Genomic DNA, 19,809 nt, shown 5'->3' on the forward strand with positions numbered 1-19,809 from the left:
TTTAAGAGGCTTGAAATTTGCTTATAAAATATTTGCAGTATTTAAAAAATAACTATGAAACTAGGTGGTCGGTATAGTATGTATTTCTGTTATTATTCATTACAATATAAAATACGTATCGCTGTATACCACCTGTTCTAACTTAAAGATCAGCGTTAATAACAAGATTTGAAGTTTGATATTGACCAGTAATAGATAAATGTGATAAATCTTGACATTTCGATAAATTTATAAAAATGTGTGCGCAATCATAGTGAAAAGGTGATGTCAACATGAGAAGCTATCTAATATTTACGGTGTTCCGTTTGGACAATGTGACTTTTTATTGAATCCTAAACCGTAATATACGATGGCACGATGATGAAACAACGATGGTACGATGGTGGAAACGCGATGGCACGATGATGAAATCGCGATGATGCAATGGTACGATGGTGAAATGTCGATGTAATGTCGCGTTTTCATCATCGTACCATCGCGTTTTCACCATCGTATCATCGTACCATCGCGTTATCATCATCCTACCATCGCGATTTCACCATCGTGCCATCGCGTTTTCATCATCGTACCATCGCATTATCACCATCGTACCATCGTGTTTTCACCATCGTGTCATCGCGTTTTCACCATCGTACCATCGCGTTATCACCATCGTACCACTGTATTTTCACCATCGTACCATCGCCTTCCGGTGGTCATGCGCAGCGATACAGTATATGTGTCAGTAAAATGGTACGATGATGAAAACGCGATGACACGATGGTATGATGGTGAAAACACGATGGTACGACGATGAAAAAGCGAGACTACATTGAGATTTCAGCATCGAACCATTGCACCATCGCGATTTCGTCATCGTGCCATCGCGTTTTCACCATCGTACCATCGTTGTTTCATCATCGTGCCATCGCGCCATCGCATTTTCGTCATCGTACCATCGTGCTTAGCGGTTTAGTATTAAATAAAAAGTCACGATTGTCCAAACGGAACACCGTAAATATTCATTAGCTTAATCTTTTCATATTTCTAGGTTTTTGATATCTGGTATTATTAGTCGCCGGTAGAAACCGGCGACTATATTTGATACGCTTTAAGATTCTGCAGCTGGTAGGAGAAGTTATTAAAATGTGACAATGAAAAAAAGATATTGTAAATAAAAGAAAAATAAGACATTTAATGAAAGGCTTACATAAAGGAATTAAGAACTGAAAATTACATAAGATTTTTATTATTTCAAAAGATAGCTTTTTTTAGGAAAATAGGAAAAATGTATAAAGAACTTATCCCTATACTCCGTATCAATAGCCCTATCACGTGATCTGAAACAGGTAAACATACTCACTACACTGCAGAGAGAATGCCTTTACAATGGGTTTACAACCATGTCAGATTAATAACCACAGTTAATCTACTTCTTATCACTTGCCAATAAAAAACAATTAGACTCTCTACCTACACAGAATCCTAATTTAATCCCAGTCTTTACAACATTCTTCAGATAATTTCAGAAATGGCCTCTAGTGTTTCTTTAAATTAGAGAAAAAAATAAATAGAATTCTAAAATATTGCTGATTTCATAAAAGAAAGAGGCTTTGAAAAAAGGATACTAGTACAATTTTTATTGAAAGTTATGTACACGATGCACTTGTTTGTAAAACAGACAATAAATTCATTTTAAAAGCAAAATGTTGTCGAAGTCAGAGGAAAAATGAATTACCACATACATTGTCTAAAATAATCAAATGTTCTTGACGGACAATGCTGCTGTGAAAAAAAATGTTTGTGTGTTATTTATTCAAGATAATACTAGTTAATCTTTCCAATGTGTACATGTGGTATGTATATAAACACACTGGCTGGGATACTCTCTGTTAACCTGTTTCGGATCACGTGAAAAATTTTGTCGATATGGATTATATGTATATCTTTAAATTTCTTGATTTTTACCTTATTGTAAATTCAGTTTTCCGGCGATTGATGCTCTGCATCAAAAGTTTACTTGTTGTTTTCCTGTTGGTAACTTAACCTTCACCCTGCTTAATTTCTAAAATCGACTGATCCATCACTCAATTTGGGCAATACCAGTTATTATTCGAAGGGGTGTTCACTAAACATTTACTGACTGAAAAGCAAACTGTGCAGACCAAGATCAGCCTGCATGGACCTGCAGGCTGATCTTGGCCTGCACTGGTCGCATAGGCAAAACCACTTGCCGCCAGCAGGCTAAAGGTTAAAAAGAAGACAAAACAGAATTTGTTTTCTCGCCAATGAAACGAATGTGTGCGTTTAAATATATATTGAATTATATATTGAAGTGTATTATTATTGTCAAAGTTCAGATGGTGTGTGTATTATCAGAAAACAATATGAATGTTGTTCTGAAATAAGTGAATTCACGAATACATTATTCTGGGGAAAATGGTATAGATTATGTAATTAAAGAATCGTAAGTTTTAGATTTAAATTATTCTGAAATGTCTACAAATGTTTGGCAGAGGATAATTATTGTCTGTTTGATATTTAAGCCACATGAATAACACATTATTAATAAGCGTCTTCTTTTTCACGACCGATGATGTCTGTCAACAGAAATATCATACCAGCTATGGTTAAAGTATTATCAAACAATTATCTCAGTCCTTACTTCTTTGAAGCGTTATGGGTTGATTTTCCTTTCGCAGAGCGAGTTATAGGTTGCGTGGCAAGCATAGTCATTCCAGTTGTAATTGAAACTCTCCATAAATGCGCACAATTTCGTTCCCTCCGTGATTGTTAGGCTGTCCCGTATACCAGTCTGTGAATGATGTCGTAGAACTGTCGTCAACCCATTTATATATTCCTTCTGTGGCAGCGTCTGTGAGTCCTATCCAGCAGTACTCTTTCCCTGTAAACGAGGAATCAATTATTCCATGAAATATACTTTTTCAAGTGAATCATGTGACACTGATGTAATCCACAATGTATTGATTGGCAATATATATGATTGGCAATACGGATATTCGATAGCGGAAAAAGAATGAATCAAGATGCCTTTAATTATTTACATATTTAATAATTCTAATCCAATTAAGTTATATAGAATAATGTAACTAAACCGGTTTCACCCGTTAATGGGATCTTCAGCAGCAATACTGTACTGCTTGCGTTAAAAAAACAAGATCAAAATCTAATACCTTGTGTATCAACAGACAATCCGAAACAATTGGATTTTTTAACATAATATTAAGAGAAAATCTACCAAATTGATATCATATAACGACACCACAATGAAAGAAATCATTTCATTAAAAGCAAGAGATAACCAGCCAACTTGAAGAAACTACTGACAGGAGCATCATTAAATTTTACAGAATCAGCAAGGAAACCAGAAATAAAGCAGTGTGGAAAGAAAAATGTGGACCGTGTAAATTTCTGACAGAATGGGGTTATAAGTTTGCAGTTACATGTGGAGAACAGGTTAGTACTGGTACAAAATCCTGGAACATCTAACCCTGACCTACCCACCGTACTATTGAAAAACGACACTTTACCCACTAAAACAAACCCCAAACAGAATAGAACAGAAAGGAGTAAGAACATACCTTTTAACGCTCTTAGATGGTTCTTTAGGAATTCGTTTCCCATACCACTTTCAATATGTACTAAATAAGCACCGAGTCTAAAGCAATGTGACTGCAATTATATATGAACTTTTAGAGGATTAAGATAAGATTGTAAATATGATTTATTTTATTTACACAAATAATCAACATGAGATCAATGTTTCCTTAATAGGAGGCTTATAGAATAAAGCAGCGTACAAAATATCATATTTAAAGATCGGTGTAATAACAGCACGTGCTATCCTTCTTAACATATGTTTAATCTCTTTTTATAACACACCTTAAAAACGACAATAACATCAGTTCTATAAAAAAACATTTTTTTACATTACATATAAAAATAGAAAGAAATAAAACACAATATTTGTACAAATCCCGTTCCACCGTTTAGATATTTTGTAACTGAAATACGACGCGTCATTTTGGAAGAACTTTTATCCTGCCTGTAATGTTGTTAACATCATGCACAAATAATGTTTAGTAACATGTATTTAGAATTGCATATACTTTTTCATAAATTTACATTTGAATTTTTCTCAGGTTTTCTGAATAAGGAAAGATTGTTTCTTTGAAAACCTCAGACTTCTTGAAATGCAACTGTAAGTTTTAAGTTTTTTGTTTTCAAAGTCAGTTTCACTTGTCTAAATTTAAGATTCCTTAACAAGTTTAAATGTACCAAAACTTAGTTTTGACAAACCATCACTAGGATGATCAGAAATAAAAGTTGTTGACAGGCAAACAAAACACCCAACTAAACTTGTGACATTTGACTGTAAAAAAGAATGTGTTGCTTTGATTTAAATGAAGTTAAAGAAACATTTACCTAAATTTTGTTTAAAAATCAGATAGGAAGAAACGTATTTTATCAATCTTTTTCATCAGAAACAGTTGGCTCATAAACATATTTTCACGCAATATCGCCACAGTCAGACAATTACATTTGTAGATGTTTGTTTGTCATCAGTTTCCAAATCTTAACAAACAGGAACATAATAAAAGGGCTGTATTCTTTTATAACGAACGTCACGACATTCAATGAAAAAGAATCCATTGTTTTTATTTCCTCCTTAAATGGTTTGTTGCGACTCTTCTTGATCAGGTTTTTGGGCGAACATTGTATTCAACAATTTAAGTTTGTACTTACAATTACCGATGCAGCTCTTCTGTTCCGTTTGAATCATAGATTCCTTTGAATGTGTATGGACAATAATGTTCCTCTTAAAGGGAACTCGTGCTTGAAACCAATGATATATAATACGCAGCGTCTATGTAAAAAAAGCAAAGCATTTGCTTGTAATCGGGTTTCTCAAATTTCAGTGCAATATGCTTTCAAACATGTCTTTGGCATTACAAGATGACTTCATAGGGATAGTCACATAATTATAGATGTTTTTGTTGTAAAAATTAGGTTCCTTTAAAACTAAGAAAGTTCAGTTAAAATTTTACTTGTAAACAGCTATCTTAAAACTACTTGGCCAAATGCTTATAAACATCATGAGGTGACCTACATTGTACGTAACTTTAACTTTCGATTTGTTATAATTGTGCCCGTTTTTATCTCCGAAAATTTGTTAACACTCCTTTTAAAGCATGTTTCTCTGGACATACTAAGCCAAGTGCTTTCAACCTCCACACAGGGCAAGTAGTATAAATCTAACATTAATTTGTTAAGGGTTTGCCTTTATGACACATGGCAGGTTAAATAGCATTGGCTGACATTTTGTAAAATGTATGCCCATTTCATAGCATTTCTTTTCTGAAAATCATTCCATGTATGCAGATTTCTCAGAAGCAATTGTACAAAACGCTTTTAAACTCTTCATAAGTCTACGGCAGCATGAAATGACTCATGTTCGGTATCTCTGACCTACAGTTTAGAAAACGTGCTTCTTTTGAGAACATGAGAACCTTTCGCTAAATCTTTTGTTAATGTAAGCTAGTATTAAGTGAAAGGGCTTCAAACAGCCGAATACGCTGTCACTAGATCTCTCTCTTGATTTTGTGTTGCTGTCACAGATCACATCATAACCGAACCTTTGTAATTTTCTAAATTAGGGATATTATGCCGCCAACACTTTCTCTCAAAGTATTTATCGTTTTCTTATAATTGAAATGTGTTTTGGCTTTGGTTACTTTGAGCTCTGTCTACTGTATCCTACCAAGACAGTGCCCGCCCGCTTAGCTCAATAGGGAGGGCTCAGATCTATGAATCGCGAGGTCGCAAGTTCGAACTCTGGACGAGGCGTATATTCTCCGTGACGATTTGATAAAAAGACATTATGTCTGAAATCATTTGTCCTCTCTGCTTTATGTGGGGAAGTTAGCAGTTACTTGCGGAGAACAGGTTTGTACTGGTACAGAATCCAGGAACACTGGTTAGGTTAATTGCCCACATTACTTAACTGAAATACTGTTGAAAAACGGAGTTAAACCCAAAACAACCAACCAACCTACCACTACATATTTTATCATGGGTGGTCTCTTGTGTTGAGTAGATCTGACTGTGTTTGTTTTGCTCAATGTTTCTCGGGATTCTACTAACCTTTTATTAATTTTGAATAGAGCAAATATGACATAGTGAAATCACTTCAGTTATATTCAGTATAGTAGGACTGAACCAGGTTTTATGAGTTATTATTAACTGCAATCTCGTTTAATTGTCTCACTAGAAAACAAGTGATTTTACTTGTTTGTAATTTAAGGAGTCTGTTATTAAGACTAAATATTTTGTAAAATGAAAGAGTCATAAATCATTGAGCGAAGTATAAATTATTCTTTAAGTACGTGTATTTAAGAACATTAACCAACCGATGATAATAACTATTATAAATTCCTTTGGAAAACAGAACGCAACCAAAGAAAGTAACAGCAACCGAGTCTATTATTATATTGTATATTGTATATTTCATTATGAGGTCTATGTTTCCAAGGAATCTTTGCAAATATTTTGTTAGCTACAAAATCAGCAGTCCTTGTTCTATTTTAAGGTCCTTTTGGATCATACAGAACATCCGATTTTACTATAAGATAATACCACTTAAAGGAGTTCATCACAATATTTTGTGCGCAGCTCAATCGCGCAGCAAGCGATATCCACTGTAAAGTTCAGAATTCGCCGCCGAAAGTGTATAATTGTCGGATATGCAGCGCACTCGCGCAAAATATATCGTATATACTGACAATATAGGTCGTGCATCCATATTTTACCTTTAAAAGTGATGGTGTTTTATTGGAGGAGTAGTTGTAGGAAGTGCTCGAATCGAATACATTGTGGACAGCCAATTTGAAAGTAAACTATTTCGTCCAGTAATGATGCAGCCGACTCCAAGTCGAATAAAATTCCAGAAAATATTAACGTAGATATATCTCCTTCAAGTTCAGATGTGACTTCCTAAAAATGTTGTTATACTTTTTGTGCCCCATCCCGCATTTCACGTAGTAAGACCAGAGTTATGGCCCTTGATAGTCAAATTGTACATAAAGGGTCTAAACATTTGTGTCGCATGTACCTCAAAATTATATGCGTCAAGAGTCATGAAACCACACAAGAATTAAATTCAGCATGCGAAGTTGTGCACCAGTGCTTTTATTTGAGGTTTCACTCAATAAAAACAGATTTATGTCCCTTGACGTGGTCAAATATATACGTAAATGGGATGTGAAAGCTTGTGTAGCACGTATCTCAAAAAGTATTTGACCTAGAGGCATGCAACCTTAAAGGAGCATTATTCCGCATGTGAGTAAGAATATTGGTTAAGGAACTGATAATAACATTGTGCAATTTGTTTTGTAAGAAAAAAAAGGTTCATAATTTTTAGGTGGGTGGGGTAATGAAAAAATATTTTTTTTTGGGTGGAGTGAATATTTTTTAATTTTTCTTGAAAACAAGCACGGGTTGATATTATTTTTTTGGTTTAGATTTTTTTGTCTTAGTTCTAGCTTACATAATATAAAACTTGGAAAAATTCTGTCCGCTAGATTTTTCATATCATTAAGAAATACTTCGTGTTTTTCTCAGTTTCAGATACTTTCGACATCTGTCAAGAGTAATTTTTCTGAGTTAATATATCTATATGTTGACATTTTATGCATAGTTATAGTGTTGTTATTAATTCGGATGCATAAACAATAACATCAGAGTGAAACTTCGAATAAATAATTGTTTGCAGTAGTTTTATTATGACATGTATGTACTGTTTCTTCAGACAAAAATACCGATTTGGTGTTCTTAATAAACTTTGAATATTGAAAAAAGAAGCACGGGTACCTATTATTTTTATTTTTTATTTTAACTTGTCATACATCAGTCTATAAATATGCAAAGTTACAAAAAATTCTGTCCGCTAGAAATAATTGTGAAAAACATCTTTAAGCAGGTTCTAGGGGACATGAGGGGTGTTGCACATTCACTACCTCTGATTAATAGATTCAATCAAACCCGGTTTGCTATTATATTGCTTGGTTACATTCTGTGCTTTCTAAGAAACTACTTAAACTAACACGACAGCAGTCAGTAAAAATTCAACCTGTACCTGGACTCAGTGTTGTTATATTGTTTAGCCCTTTGCTTTCAAGGAAAACATTTGAGCCGTGCCATGAGAAAACCAACATAGTGGGTTTGCGGCCAGCACGAATCCAGACCAGCCTGCGCATCCGCGCAGTCTGGTCAGGATCCATGCTGTTCGCTTTCAAAGCCTATTTGAATAAGAGAAACTGTTAGCGAAAAGCATGGATCCTGACCAGTCGTCTTTAATGTTACATGGCTGCGTTCTATGTTTCCAAAGGATCTTCTCTTAAATTTTATCCAATGAGTCCCTTCACGAGAAGTAACGAAATATGCAACACTCCTTAATCCCTCAAGAATTTCTATTATAGTAAAACCAAACAGACTCCATGATACAAAAGGACGTAAAAATATAACGACACTGAGTCAAAACAGTGGGACACCTTTTATAGGTCCTTATTTCAGAATGCAAGGCGTGGAAATACTTTGAATGTTATTTGTTTATTTAACATTTGTAAAAAGATAATGTTCGTTTACATGTGAAAAATAAACATTCGAAACATTCAGCAATTTCATCAGTTAGACCCCGACATTCGTACTTTAACGGACAGCTTGTAAAGAGGTTTGTTGTATTCGTACGCGTACATCACAAAATTTAAAATCCATAACTCCGCCTAATCAATCAGGGCGGTCGGATGAACAGTGTGCTCTAGTGCCAATAAGAGAAGCAAGAATACAGGGTACTGTGGATGAAATAGGAAATTTATAGAAAAAGTTTTGTGTTTGTTTTAAGAATGATATAAAAATACTATGCATGGTATTTTCAATACATTTAGCTTTGCATAAGTAATTTCTTGTAGTTAATTGTTATTATTATAAGAGAAATGATAAATGTTGTTGTAAGTCAAATAATCGATTTAAGTGTATGTGGGAGTGGCAAAATGACCATTGCATATATGTAAAAATAAAGGATAATTCAAATAAACTAGAGGGGATGCTATCGAATATATAAATGATTGGAAAGAGCTGTTTTCAGAAACAATATGAAAGAACATCAAAAATTGAAAAAAGAGCACGCATTGAATTACTTTTAGCTTTGCGTAGAAGAGTTGTGGTAGTGCGTTCATGTGTTTTTCAGGACAATGTTTGAGAGGGGGCGAATTGTATTAAGAAACAGCAAAGAGAAAGAAAGGAATATGTTAAAATCTTGTTTTAAATTATTCCGGTAGCCGTATTATGATGGACTGGTGGAGATTTAGAACACTTTTGTACGCAGTGGTATGATGGGGAATGAAAAGGCGTTGAAGGGATGTGGTTGGGAGATACGAAGAAAAAAAAAGAGAGTAACATAAAATGTAATATCTGGGTGTATGTTCGAGTAAATAGTTTGACTGTAGCTCTCATACATAGTTTCCTCGATTTAATGTAATTTCGTTCAACATTACCTTAATCAAACCCTAGACGAAGGGAAACTTCGTTAATGGACGATATTTTAAAAGTATTTTGTGGATTCATACGTACTACTTGCTAACAAAATGCATACTTAAGCCAACGAATCTTAATAAATTAAATATTTTCTCAAAGGTTAAAGCACCATTGAAACAAGAACTGCAAAACCAATATTTTGGCCCTTTCCAATTCCCCATGCGAAAGAACGCATTAAAAATAATATTACAAAAAATCATTTTGCCATTTCAGCATCTTGAATTTATTCTAATGCCTATCATTTTCTAAGCTAATTATTTCAAATTTATTTTGACATTCTTGCTGGTTAAGTCTAATTCTTCTTACACACTCCTATGGCATTACTCTTATGCGGATAAAACGTGGTCATATGGAAACCCATCTTCAGCAGCTATGTCGTCTTTATTTATCTGGTATGGTTATCTGACCGTTTTTACATGTTGACATAGTATTTTATAAAACAGTAGGTAGCATGTAGTTCCTTTAATTTCTTACATTCCGTCCTTACGTAAAGCATACACCTGCTAGCCGGTCGTCACTCTTCTCTGAGTAGTGTATAACCGAGAAACACTCGACCCCTTCATTTGAAGGCATTCCATAAGCATGCCTTTATGCCTATCTTTATACTTAGTTTAATTACATTTTGGCGAAACCACCGCAAGATAGCATAGTTGACATAATAGATGACATAATGTTGCATTTGTAGCCGACATTCGAATCCAAATAAATCGTGTGTGTTGGGGTTGGGGGTGGGGGGGGGGGGGGGGGGGGGGGGGGCAAGTAATTCTAGGTCAGCGACACAGAGTTGACATGTATGAACTGTTTAAAATAGTGTGAGCAATATATAACATTTTCATCAGATTTATTTTATGCAGTCTGTCACGAATAAAAACATGTTTTTGATATTTTAGTAATAACAATAGTGAAGAAGAAAGAAATTGCATACAGTATCACCCTTCAATGTTATCGTAAAGTGTAATTGAAAAGAACATTACTAAAGAAACATGGACTGAGGTAAAGAAGAACATATAAGATTTAATCTATGACAGCTTCGAAATAAATAGATTGTATAAAGTGTGGAACTGAAAAGTTATTAGATTGACATCAGTTTGAAATATCTACACATGTTTGACAGTTGTAATTATCTGTCAAATCACATGTATATCTATAACACAACATATAAGGGGAAAACCCAATCGAATTCCTTAACATTAATACTAGCCAGTTTTCGACTATCAAAATTCAAAATGCGCTTTTTTTCCTTATTTAACCTAACATAACAACAATAAGTTAAATGTATTGTTTAAAGCACCACAACAATATCAGTAGGGTCTTTCCTGTAAAATGTAATATAACGTTTCTTATTATATACCTATATAAATTCTGTAAAAAATACAGCTTGCGTTTCAAAATACGAACAGGCTGAAAAAAATCTCGTATTGTACCTTCCAAAATCCCGTATTGTACCTTCCGTATTGTATGTTGCCGGACTACTTTCATTTATATGCATGAGCTGACACAGTTATATAAATAGCGCACAAAAAATCACTTATTTAATTTTAACATCAACAAACAATTTAACATTTCGTTCGATTACAAAAACAACAACAAAAAAAACCCCAAAAGATGGAGGTATATAATAAAAGGTTCATTACAACAGTAGCTAGTTCTGGGATTTTGTATTCGGCTCTCGTGGATTTTGCAAGGACGGATCACACTCGGGGCATGCGCGCCTAGTGAGATCCGATCTGGCAAAATCCATTCGAGCCAAATACAGCATCCCAGATCGAGCTACTGTTATAATAACCCTATTGTATCAACTGTGGTCGAAGTATCATCAAAGCTTGTTCTTCCGAACGTTTTGTCGTTGTTTTCGTTTCACAGATCGAGCTATAGGAAACTGCGCATTCCTGGTCATTCCATGTGTAATTATAGGTATCTCTAAAGTGCACACAATTTTCATTTCCTCCGCCATTATTAGGGTTTCCCCTGTACCAGTCTGTAAATGACGCTGTAGAATTGTCGTCAACCCATTTGAATATTCCTTCTGTGCCAGCGTCTGTGAGTCCTATCCAGTACTCTTTCTCTGTAAATTAGGAATTAATGATTTTTTTAAATTTGTAAGCCTCATTCCTTTTCAGTCTTATAAATAGTTAATTCATTTTGTTTTTTGCTTTCCTATCATATCAGTTTGGTGAATTTCTGAGCACTGTATGAAGTAACGTGAATTTGTTTCCAAGCAATATTTATTAAATCTGACTTTTTTTTTATTTGATATGCATTTGTTAACAAGGACTGAAATAGGTTGTTATTTGATTTACTTTGGTCTAAGATAATAAATATTTCGTCTAGTTGTGTATACACTGTTTCAAGTTGATAAAGTGAGAGTAGTTACACGTAAAGTGAGCAAACAGTTTTTTTGATATAAAGTTGGTCATTATATGTAAACTAGTCATGAATTTGAAGAGATAATGTAAAAGTCTGTTTGCCGTAAAAGTTGGTAGTTATTTGCGAATAACAGGTTAGTACTGGTACAAAATTCAGAAACACAGGCTAGGTTAACTGCCAGCCGTTACGTACCCGAAATACTGTTTAAACCTGCCGCATTACCCAAAATAAAAAAAAGTAAAATAAACCAAAGGAAACAACGAAGTAAGAACATACCTTTTAATGTGGTCAGTTGGCTCCTTATGAACTCGTTTTCTAGATCATTTTCTATGTGTATTAAATGAGAACCGAGGCTAAGGCAGTGTGACTGAAAATAGAGAAATATGGTAAAAATGTTGTTATGTCTCTTTATAGAATTAATTAAATCAATGTTTCCATAATATATAAAAATTATGGATTCTACCTTTTCGTTCTTCAGCTAAAATGATTTTATTTTAAGCTTACTAATGATTTTAGGCTCATTCAATTTCCGAAATGGTAAATAAATAGAACATACTACTAGATCTGAAGCCGATAACTAATTTTGAAACAGCCAATAAATGATATGTCGTTTCAATTGTTGAATGGTTTGCAACCTAATTTTCTACAATTTCATGAGATGCCCTTTATGATGATTTAACCAAAAGCGTTTACATAAAAGATCTCACTGCAGAGAAAACACACTTTTACGTGTTACAATATCTACAGACTCTTATATTAATTATTCTGATATTAGTTTGAACCAGAGCCCAAGGGATTTTTCAGATGCTTTATCATGGAAGATGTATTAATTAACACCCTTTAAACTTGATGCGTTATAATGTTGTACATGTTTAACGTCTATAACGTCTAAAAGTGGAACGCACAACTTCTTTTTATAAAAAAACTGTGTTATTACAGCATGTAATCTCTTTGTTATCACATGTTTACTTTCTCTTATTAATGGTATATTTCTCCACTTCTGGTTAGAAAATATTAGATCGATATTTCATTTTTCCTTGTATAAAAAGAAGAACATTTTATCATGCCTAATTTGCTATTAATATCGTGCGTAACTCATCTCTAACACGTGATAAGAACAGCATAGACTCTGTCACAATGCCCCATCTCTATCTTCGTTCTGGTAAATAGGTAAGGATTTATTTAAGAAACGAAATGATTTTTTTTCGGTGTTCATTTGAAATGAACGACAGAATAGGATCGGCAAATCCATGAATCGCGTGGACACCGAAAAAATCATTTTATTTCTTATATTAACATTTTATTTCCTTTCCATTTGTAAACAAATTAATATCATAAATTGCACATATTTTGTGGCATTTAATATTTAAATCAGCTTCCCGGCCATTCTGTTTACCAGACGGAACAACTACGACGTCATCTAAGGAACGTTCTCACTGACTATACGAGGACGTCGTCAAAACAACGGTCGGTTATCACTAAGCAGCGATGACGTAAATTTCGCGCCTTTCCTTTTGCTGTTCATACGAAATGAACGTCATAATTTTCAATGGAAAAGGATAGGGCGAATGTGAATATTTTAAAGAGAAGGGTAATTATTTTAAAGTATAATCCTTCTGTTTTTATAGTTTGTCGCAACTCCGTGTTTATAGAACGTTTGTAATTTTCCTTATTTTATAAGTGTATAATGTGCTTATTATTTATTTGTGAAAACCTTATTTTCTTAGAACATTTTATCCGTCTGCTTACAATATCATTAAAAATCACCTCAGGAAACTAGTGATTAAAACTGCATAGATTCTTTCATTTTTGTATTTTCTTGAGGTTTCCAAAATTAGGGAAGGTAGTTTCCTTGAACAACTCAGACTTCCTAAAATGGTAAATATTCTGCCATGAAAGTCTTTTTACAATCGTACAGTATATTTAAAGAAAGGTTATAAAACGTTTTATTTCCTTATCTTAGTGTATGAAGGAAACGTCCTGAAAATAATAAAGAAATTTCAACCAAAACTAACCTCGGCTCGGCTGAAAGTATTTTTTGCAGCAACAAAAAGGTAGCAAGATCCCTTGTATTGTATCCATGTATCTGGGCACTGCGCACATGCTGGGGTCGGAACGGGAGGAACTGTGAAAAAGAAAGTAAGTATGAATTAAATCTAAACAAAAGTAATACTGTCTTACGCATGGATTGACTTGTTGTTTTTACAATTTGATAATAGCAAAACAACCATAGCGAAAAAATATTATGTTGAAAAGAAATCAACATTCATCTAAGAACGGTTTATTTTCATCTTCATGAAAATCTTAAACCTTTGCGCTGCCAATCATTCTACTGGTTTAGATTAAATCAGTCTCTGTGTCTATGTATGTATTACAAATGAGGGTATTTTACGAAAGCTGACTAAAACTCTGTTAATGTCACTCTATAAAAATGTAGCATAGCTAGAATATAATAACTGGAAACAGTTTTCGAAGAATAAACGCCTTTTGCAATACAAATAATCCTAACAATATCCAGAATAAAGACCGTGTTATAAGGGAAAAAAACCTGGTTAGGGTGGATACTGTGCTCTGCATGCCTCTATGTTGTCATTAGTACTTCTGACAAGTTTACAGAAATCGTAATGAGGGTAGTAGAGTTATGACCAAGACAAAGATAAGTATACCCTATACAAATAAAATTCAAGCAAGAGATCAATGTAATTGTGCAAGTTTTATTTTTTTTTTCAATTTTTTATTTCACTTTAGAACAAATTAAACAATTAACAACATATACTATTCTATCTGACAGTACAAATAGAAGATTATTCAGTTATATATCTATAGTTCTGAACTAAACGTTGTAACAATGACAGACACTAATAGAAATAAAGGACATGTATTTTGTTTTTGTTCTAAAATGTTTTTCTATATGATGAATAATGGAAAATGATGATAAATGAAATGAAATGATGAGGGAGTGTCGTGAAAAAAGGGGGGGGGGTTGGTGTGTGTCTCTATTTGTAATATAATGTAAAAAAAACAAAGAGTAATCAGAGTAGAGTATTTGTTTTGCTCACAAATTATATATATATATATATATTTCTACATTGTATTTGGTACTGTTTATTCAACATCAAGAAATTCTTTCCATTTCGCATTAAACGTGTCCGTTTTATTCTTTATGCTTGCAATTGTATATTCTATGTTTATTCTGTATTGAAGATATACTCTGAATTATTCAAAGCTTGGTGGAGATTTGCTGTATTTGCTTTTAACAATAAAATATTTTGCTAAAATTAGAATAAAATTAATAATTTTTTGTTTGCGTTTCCCAATGTTTCCATAGAAACCTAGTGAAATAGTTTTAAAGTTAAAATCTGCGATACTTTTTCTTGAAAGATATGTCTTAATATCACTCCATAAGGTTTGTACTGATTGGCATTCCCAAAACATATGTATAAATGTTTCTGGTGCCATTGAACAAAATTCACATATATTTGATGAAGATATTTTACATTTGTATAGGAATACATTAGTTGGTGCTATTCTCATTAAGTATTTATATTGAAATGTTCTCAATCTGGTATCAATTGTACTGATAATGGGGTTAGTATAAATACTTTTCCAATTTAGATTGTCGTTTAAAAAAAGTGTTTCCCATTTTTGACTTCGGGTATTAGTAATTTTTTTCGCCCTCATTTGTAATTGGTAGAAAAGTTTATTTACTTGAGTATCCTGTTTTATTTTTGAAACCAAATATTCTGGCTGTACTATTGTATTTATGTCTTCATGTTTTAATCTCAGTTTCCAATTGGCTTTTACTCCCCCTATTATTTTATGATATAACATAAAATCACATTCTGATATATCGTAAAGATTTTTAACGAAATCGAAGGAATAGAACTTTTTAAATCTGTAGTCGTAAATGTCTTTTAAAAATAATATCCCTTTGTCAAACCATTTTCTGTAAAAGAAAACATTTCCTCTTTTATCTTTCAAGTGGTGATTATACCATAGTAGTTGATGTGAAATGATCTCATTATTTGTATGATAATTTATCGAGCACCAAGCATTCAATATTTCTTTAAAAAAATTTACATTTTATGTTCATATTTTGTATATCCGTCGAATGGCAATTAAATTTGAAAAAGAATGTACCGCCGAAATTTTGAAGTTCATGTTTATATAGTATTTTCCATTGTGCATTATTTTCTTGGAGTAGTCTTTTAACCCAGCCAGCTTTTAAGGAAATTACAAAGGAATCTAAATCTATCATTTTGAGACCTCCATTTTCATAATCTTGTATAATTATATTTCTCGCTATTTTTTCTGGTTTAGCGTCCCACAGGAAGTTAAACATGCTTCTTTTTAAATCTAAAGATGTTTTATGTGTGGGATTGCTTAAAACTTTTAATGGATAAATTTGTTTAGGAAACGCAAACGTTTTTAGTACTGTTATTTTTCCAATTAATGATAAGTTCCATTTACTCAAAGAAAGTAGTGTATGCTTAAATTCTGCTATTTTTGGTTCTAAATTCAATTTATGTGTCTGGTTTAAATCATTCGAAAATACCATTCCTAATGTTGTTGCTTGTTCTGATGTCCATGTGAACTTTGTTGCTACAGAATATAACATTTGAGTGTTTCAGTGAACCAATTCTTAAAGCTACACATTTGGATATGTTCAGTCTTAGACCAGATACGTTTCCAAAATTATCCAATGTATTTATTAGGGTTTCAAAGGATTTTCTACTACCATCTAAAAGGAAGCTTGCATCGTCAGCGAAGAGGGTTTGTTTTGTCTCGGTATTTGACATTTTTATACCTCTAATATCTGTATTATTCCTGACAGCTGTAGAAAGGATTTCAATACATATTATGAATAGATAAGGGGATAAAGGACAGCCTTGACGAACTCCCTTTTTAATAGGAAAGAACTCTGACATATGTCCATTATTTGTAATGCAACTCTTAGCATCCGTATAGAAAAGTTTCACCCAATTTAAAATTGAGTGGCCGAAATCAAAATGTTTTAAACATTTAAAAATAAATGAATGGTCTAGGCTGTCAAAAGCTTTATGAAAGTCTGAGAAGAAAATTATACCTTCTTCGTCAGATTCATTTACTTGTTCTATGACGTCGAATAGAATTCGTACATTTTCGCCGATATAGCGTCCTTTTATAAATCCCGTTTGGTTATTACTTATTATTTTGAATAAAACTTTTTTTTATTCTGTTGGCGATAACCTTAGTTGCGATTTTATAATCAACATTTAATAGTGAGATAGGTCTCCAGTTATTGATGTCTACTGTAGGTTTTCCTTTTTTGGGTAATAGTGTTATAATGCTTTGTTTTTGTAACTCTGTTAAATCACCATGTTCAAAAGAATAATTGATAGAGTTCACGTAGTACGTTTTTATATCATTCCAAAATATTTTGTAGAATTCTGTGGTTAGGCCATCTGATCCTGGACTCTTCATATTTTTCATATCTTTTAATGCTAGCGTGCACTCATTTTCATTTATAAGACCTTCACAAGATTGTTTCTGTTCAAAATCCAATTTGACATTGTTCGATTGGAAAAAGTCATTATTTTTAAGTATTAGTTTGTCCTCCGTATATAAATTTTTCATAGAATTTCTTTATGTATTCAGTTATTTCAGTTTAACCAATCAGAGCCTTACTTTCAACATTTTGAAAGTGAAAGCAGGAGTTTGAAAAAAACTGTATTTAACCTTGGATTCCAGTTTGTGAGTACCACGTACTCTTTATAAATTTAATAAGAAAGATTATAGAAACATAGGAGTATTAGTTTTCTTATTTTTTCCATTCAAAATTGAAAAGCGTTTTAAAGGGGTACCGGGGGTAAACTGCCTCAATTATAAAGCTTTATATTTAACCATCGGTAAGTTCGTGTTCCTCTGTGGTGTATTGGCCAAAAAGTCAGGAAAATATTTTTTGTCGCGGCGGCCCGGGTTCGATTCCCGACTCTGTCGTGATTGTTTCTTGATTTCACATTTTTAAAAATAGTATAGAAATAAAATCTCATGATCTTATGTTCATAATATAATACAACTTTTATTCTAAATAACACATATTTCAGCCAAAATCTAAGTCCACACCCTTTTAACCAAACGCTTGTTGAAACGAATCGTCTGATTGGTTCAAATAAAAATAAATTGGTGGAGATAAAAATAGCAATATCGGAAATCAGATTATATATATAGGGTGTCATCAGATCTAACTTTTAGGAAGATGTCAGATTGCACTAAAAATAAACATATGAAAGACGCAGTAAAGTTAAGTAGGCATCAAGTAAATTACATATCATTATAGTACTTTCAACCTTTAGTAAACCGATATTAAATTCCAGATAACTTTTCTGAACTATTTCTTCTCTGGGCTTTCATCCGGTGTACTTCCGGCTTGAATATTCATGTAGATATTTTTCCACAGACGGACAGTAAAGTTTGAAATGTAAGAACTTTCTTTTTCTTGCACCTAGTCAGTCAAAAAACTGCCGCGAAAGCAACACAGCATATTTGTTCATTTTCTTTCAGTGTATTTTACTTGACGTCATATGTCTTTTGAAAATAATCGTTAGATGTTCTATTGATTATATCATACAAAACAGACACATTAAAATCTATAAAAAGGATAAAATCTTGATACAGAAAAAAACCTTAAGTCAATTGTCCTACAATCTGCTTGAAACTCTCTGTGTTCAAATCAGTCGAGCAAGTGCAGCAAGAGCCTATCTCTTTATATATTCCATTTCTGCAATACATTCTTAGGTTTTGAAGGATAATGATTTAATCAAATTTTACATTTTAAAAGCGTTTCCAAACATAAAAAAGAGACTTAATGAACAAAATACCTCTCGTCTTTTCTTTATCCTCTAACAACTCCCTAGTATATTCTAATCTACATTCCAGTTTATCTACTTTTGCTAGTAGTTCCTCACAGCGGTACCCGGAACAATTCGTTTCCTCTCCTTCACAAAAAGAGGAAAGCGCAAGTACAAGTCCTAAAATTATTTTCATATTCATTATGCTTTGTATGAGATGAGTAACAAAAATAATTCCCTGGGTAAGTGTTGAATGTAAAATTCTGCAGGCCATTATATTCTCTTTTTGGTTTCAGTTCAGAAACGCCCATCAACAATTTGTTGACTTAATAGGCTACTCAGACGTATCTCACAAATAGACAGTTATGGATTTTTATCATTGGTTATTCTGTTCTTTATCTTGTACGAACTAAGTAGGACAAAGATCTCGTGTTATTTCATACTTCCTGAATATCTATCTTTTTGTTTATAAAACCTACTTTAAAGCAGTCAAAGATACAAACAAGTAAGTAATGAATACGACGGTTGGGATATATATCTTAAAAAATATATAATGACGTTATACAGAGAGAGAGAGAGAGAGAGAGAGAGAGAGAGAGAGAGATGTACAAGTAACGATCGATAAATATGAAATTGTACATGTAACGACTAATCAGGGTAAAATATTAAGTAACAAAAGAAAATATTATATGTCGGTATTATGCATAATTTTATATACTCTTATTATATATCTTTTAAAAAGATATAGATGTTTTGTTCTAGTAATATGTTTCGTTCACTGACAACACTCCTGTTTTTATTTAGAACTACTGTTTCATCTACATATCCCGTAACATGATTTCGTTAATTTCTGCTTTCTTTTGAAAGATTCAGTTCGATGTTATATTTTTACTTTATTCTGAAAGTCTTCATGGCTGACAGTTATAATGTTTCGGGTGTTTTGATATACCAATATTTTATCAGAAATAAGTTGTTCTTTTTCATGTAATTATACATTTCGGTAAATTGTGTGTTCCAAGTT

The 19,809-nt window shown here is 32.9% G+C and overlaps 1 protein-coding gene across 1 annotated transcript; it reads right to left on the minus strand.

Moving 5' to 3' along the window:
- Positions 1 to 10,415: 10,415 nt before the first annotated feature.
- On the minus strand, positions 10,416 to 19,042 carry LOC123523358 (perlucin-like protein). The gene is made up of 4 exons (XM_045301042.2): positions 18,819 to 19,042; positions 13,974 to 14,083; positions 12,235 to 12,325; positions 10,416 to 11,656 (listed from the first exon to the last, which is right to left on the minus strand). The coding sequence occupies exons 1-4, from the start codon at positions 18,988 to 18,990 to the stop codon at positions 11,379 to 11,381; spliced, it is 651 nt and encodes a 216-aa protein (XP_045156977.1). The 5' UTR covers positions 18,991 to 19,042; the 3' UTR covers positions 10,416 to 11,378.
- Between the last annotated feature and the right edge of the window lie 767 nt (positions 19,043 to 19,809).

This window comes from Mercenaria mercenaria, chromosome 3 (genome assembly GCF_021730395.1).
Source record: "Mercenaria mercenaria strain notata chromosome 3, MADL_Memer_1, whole genome shotgun sequence".
Lineage (NCBI taxonomy): Eukaryota > Metazoa > Mollusca > Bivalvia > Venerida > Veneridae > Mercenaria > Mercenaria mercenaria.

Coding starts and splice junctions, on each gene's coding strand:
- LOC123523358 (XM_045301042.2), bottom strand. CDS start 18,990: ATGAATATGAAAATAATTTTAGGACTTGTACTTGCGCTTTCCTCTTTT. Junction 12,326..13,973: donor ATACTTTCAGCCGAGCCGAG/GTTAGTTTTGGT, acceptor CTCTATTTTCAG/TCACACTGCCTTAGCCTCGG. Junction 11,657..12,234: donor CCAACTGACCACATTAAAAG/GTATGTTCTTAC, acceptor CCTAATTTACAG/AGAAAGAGTACTGGATAGGA.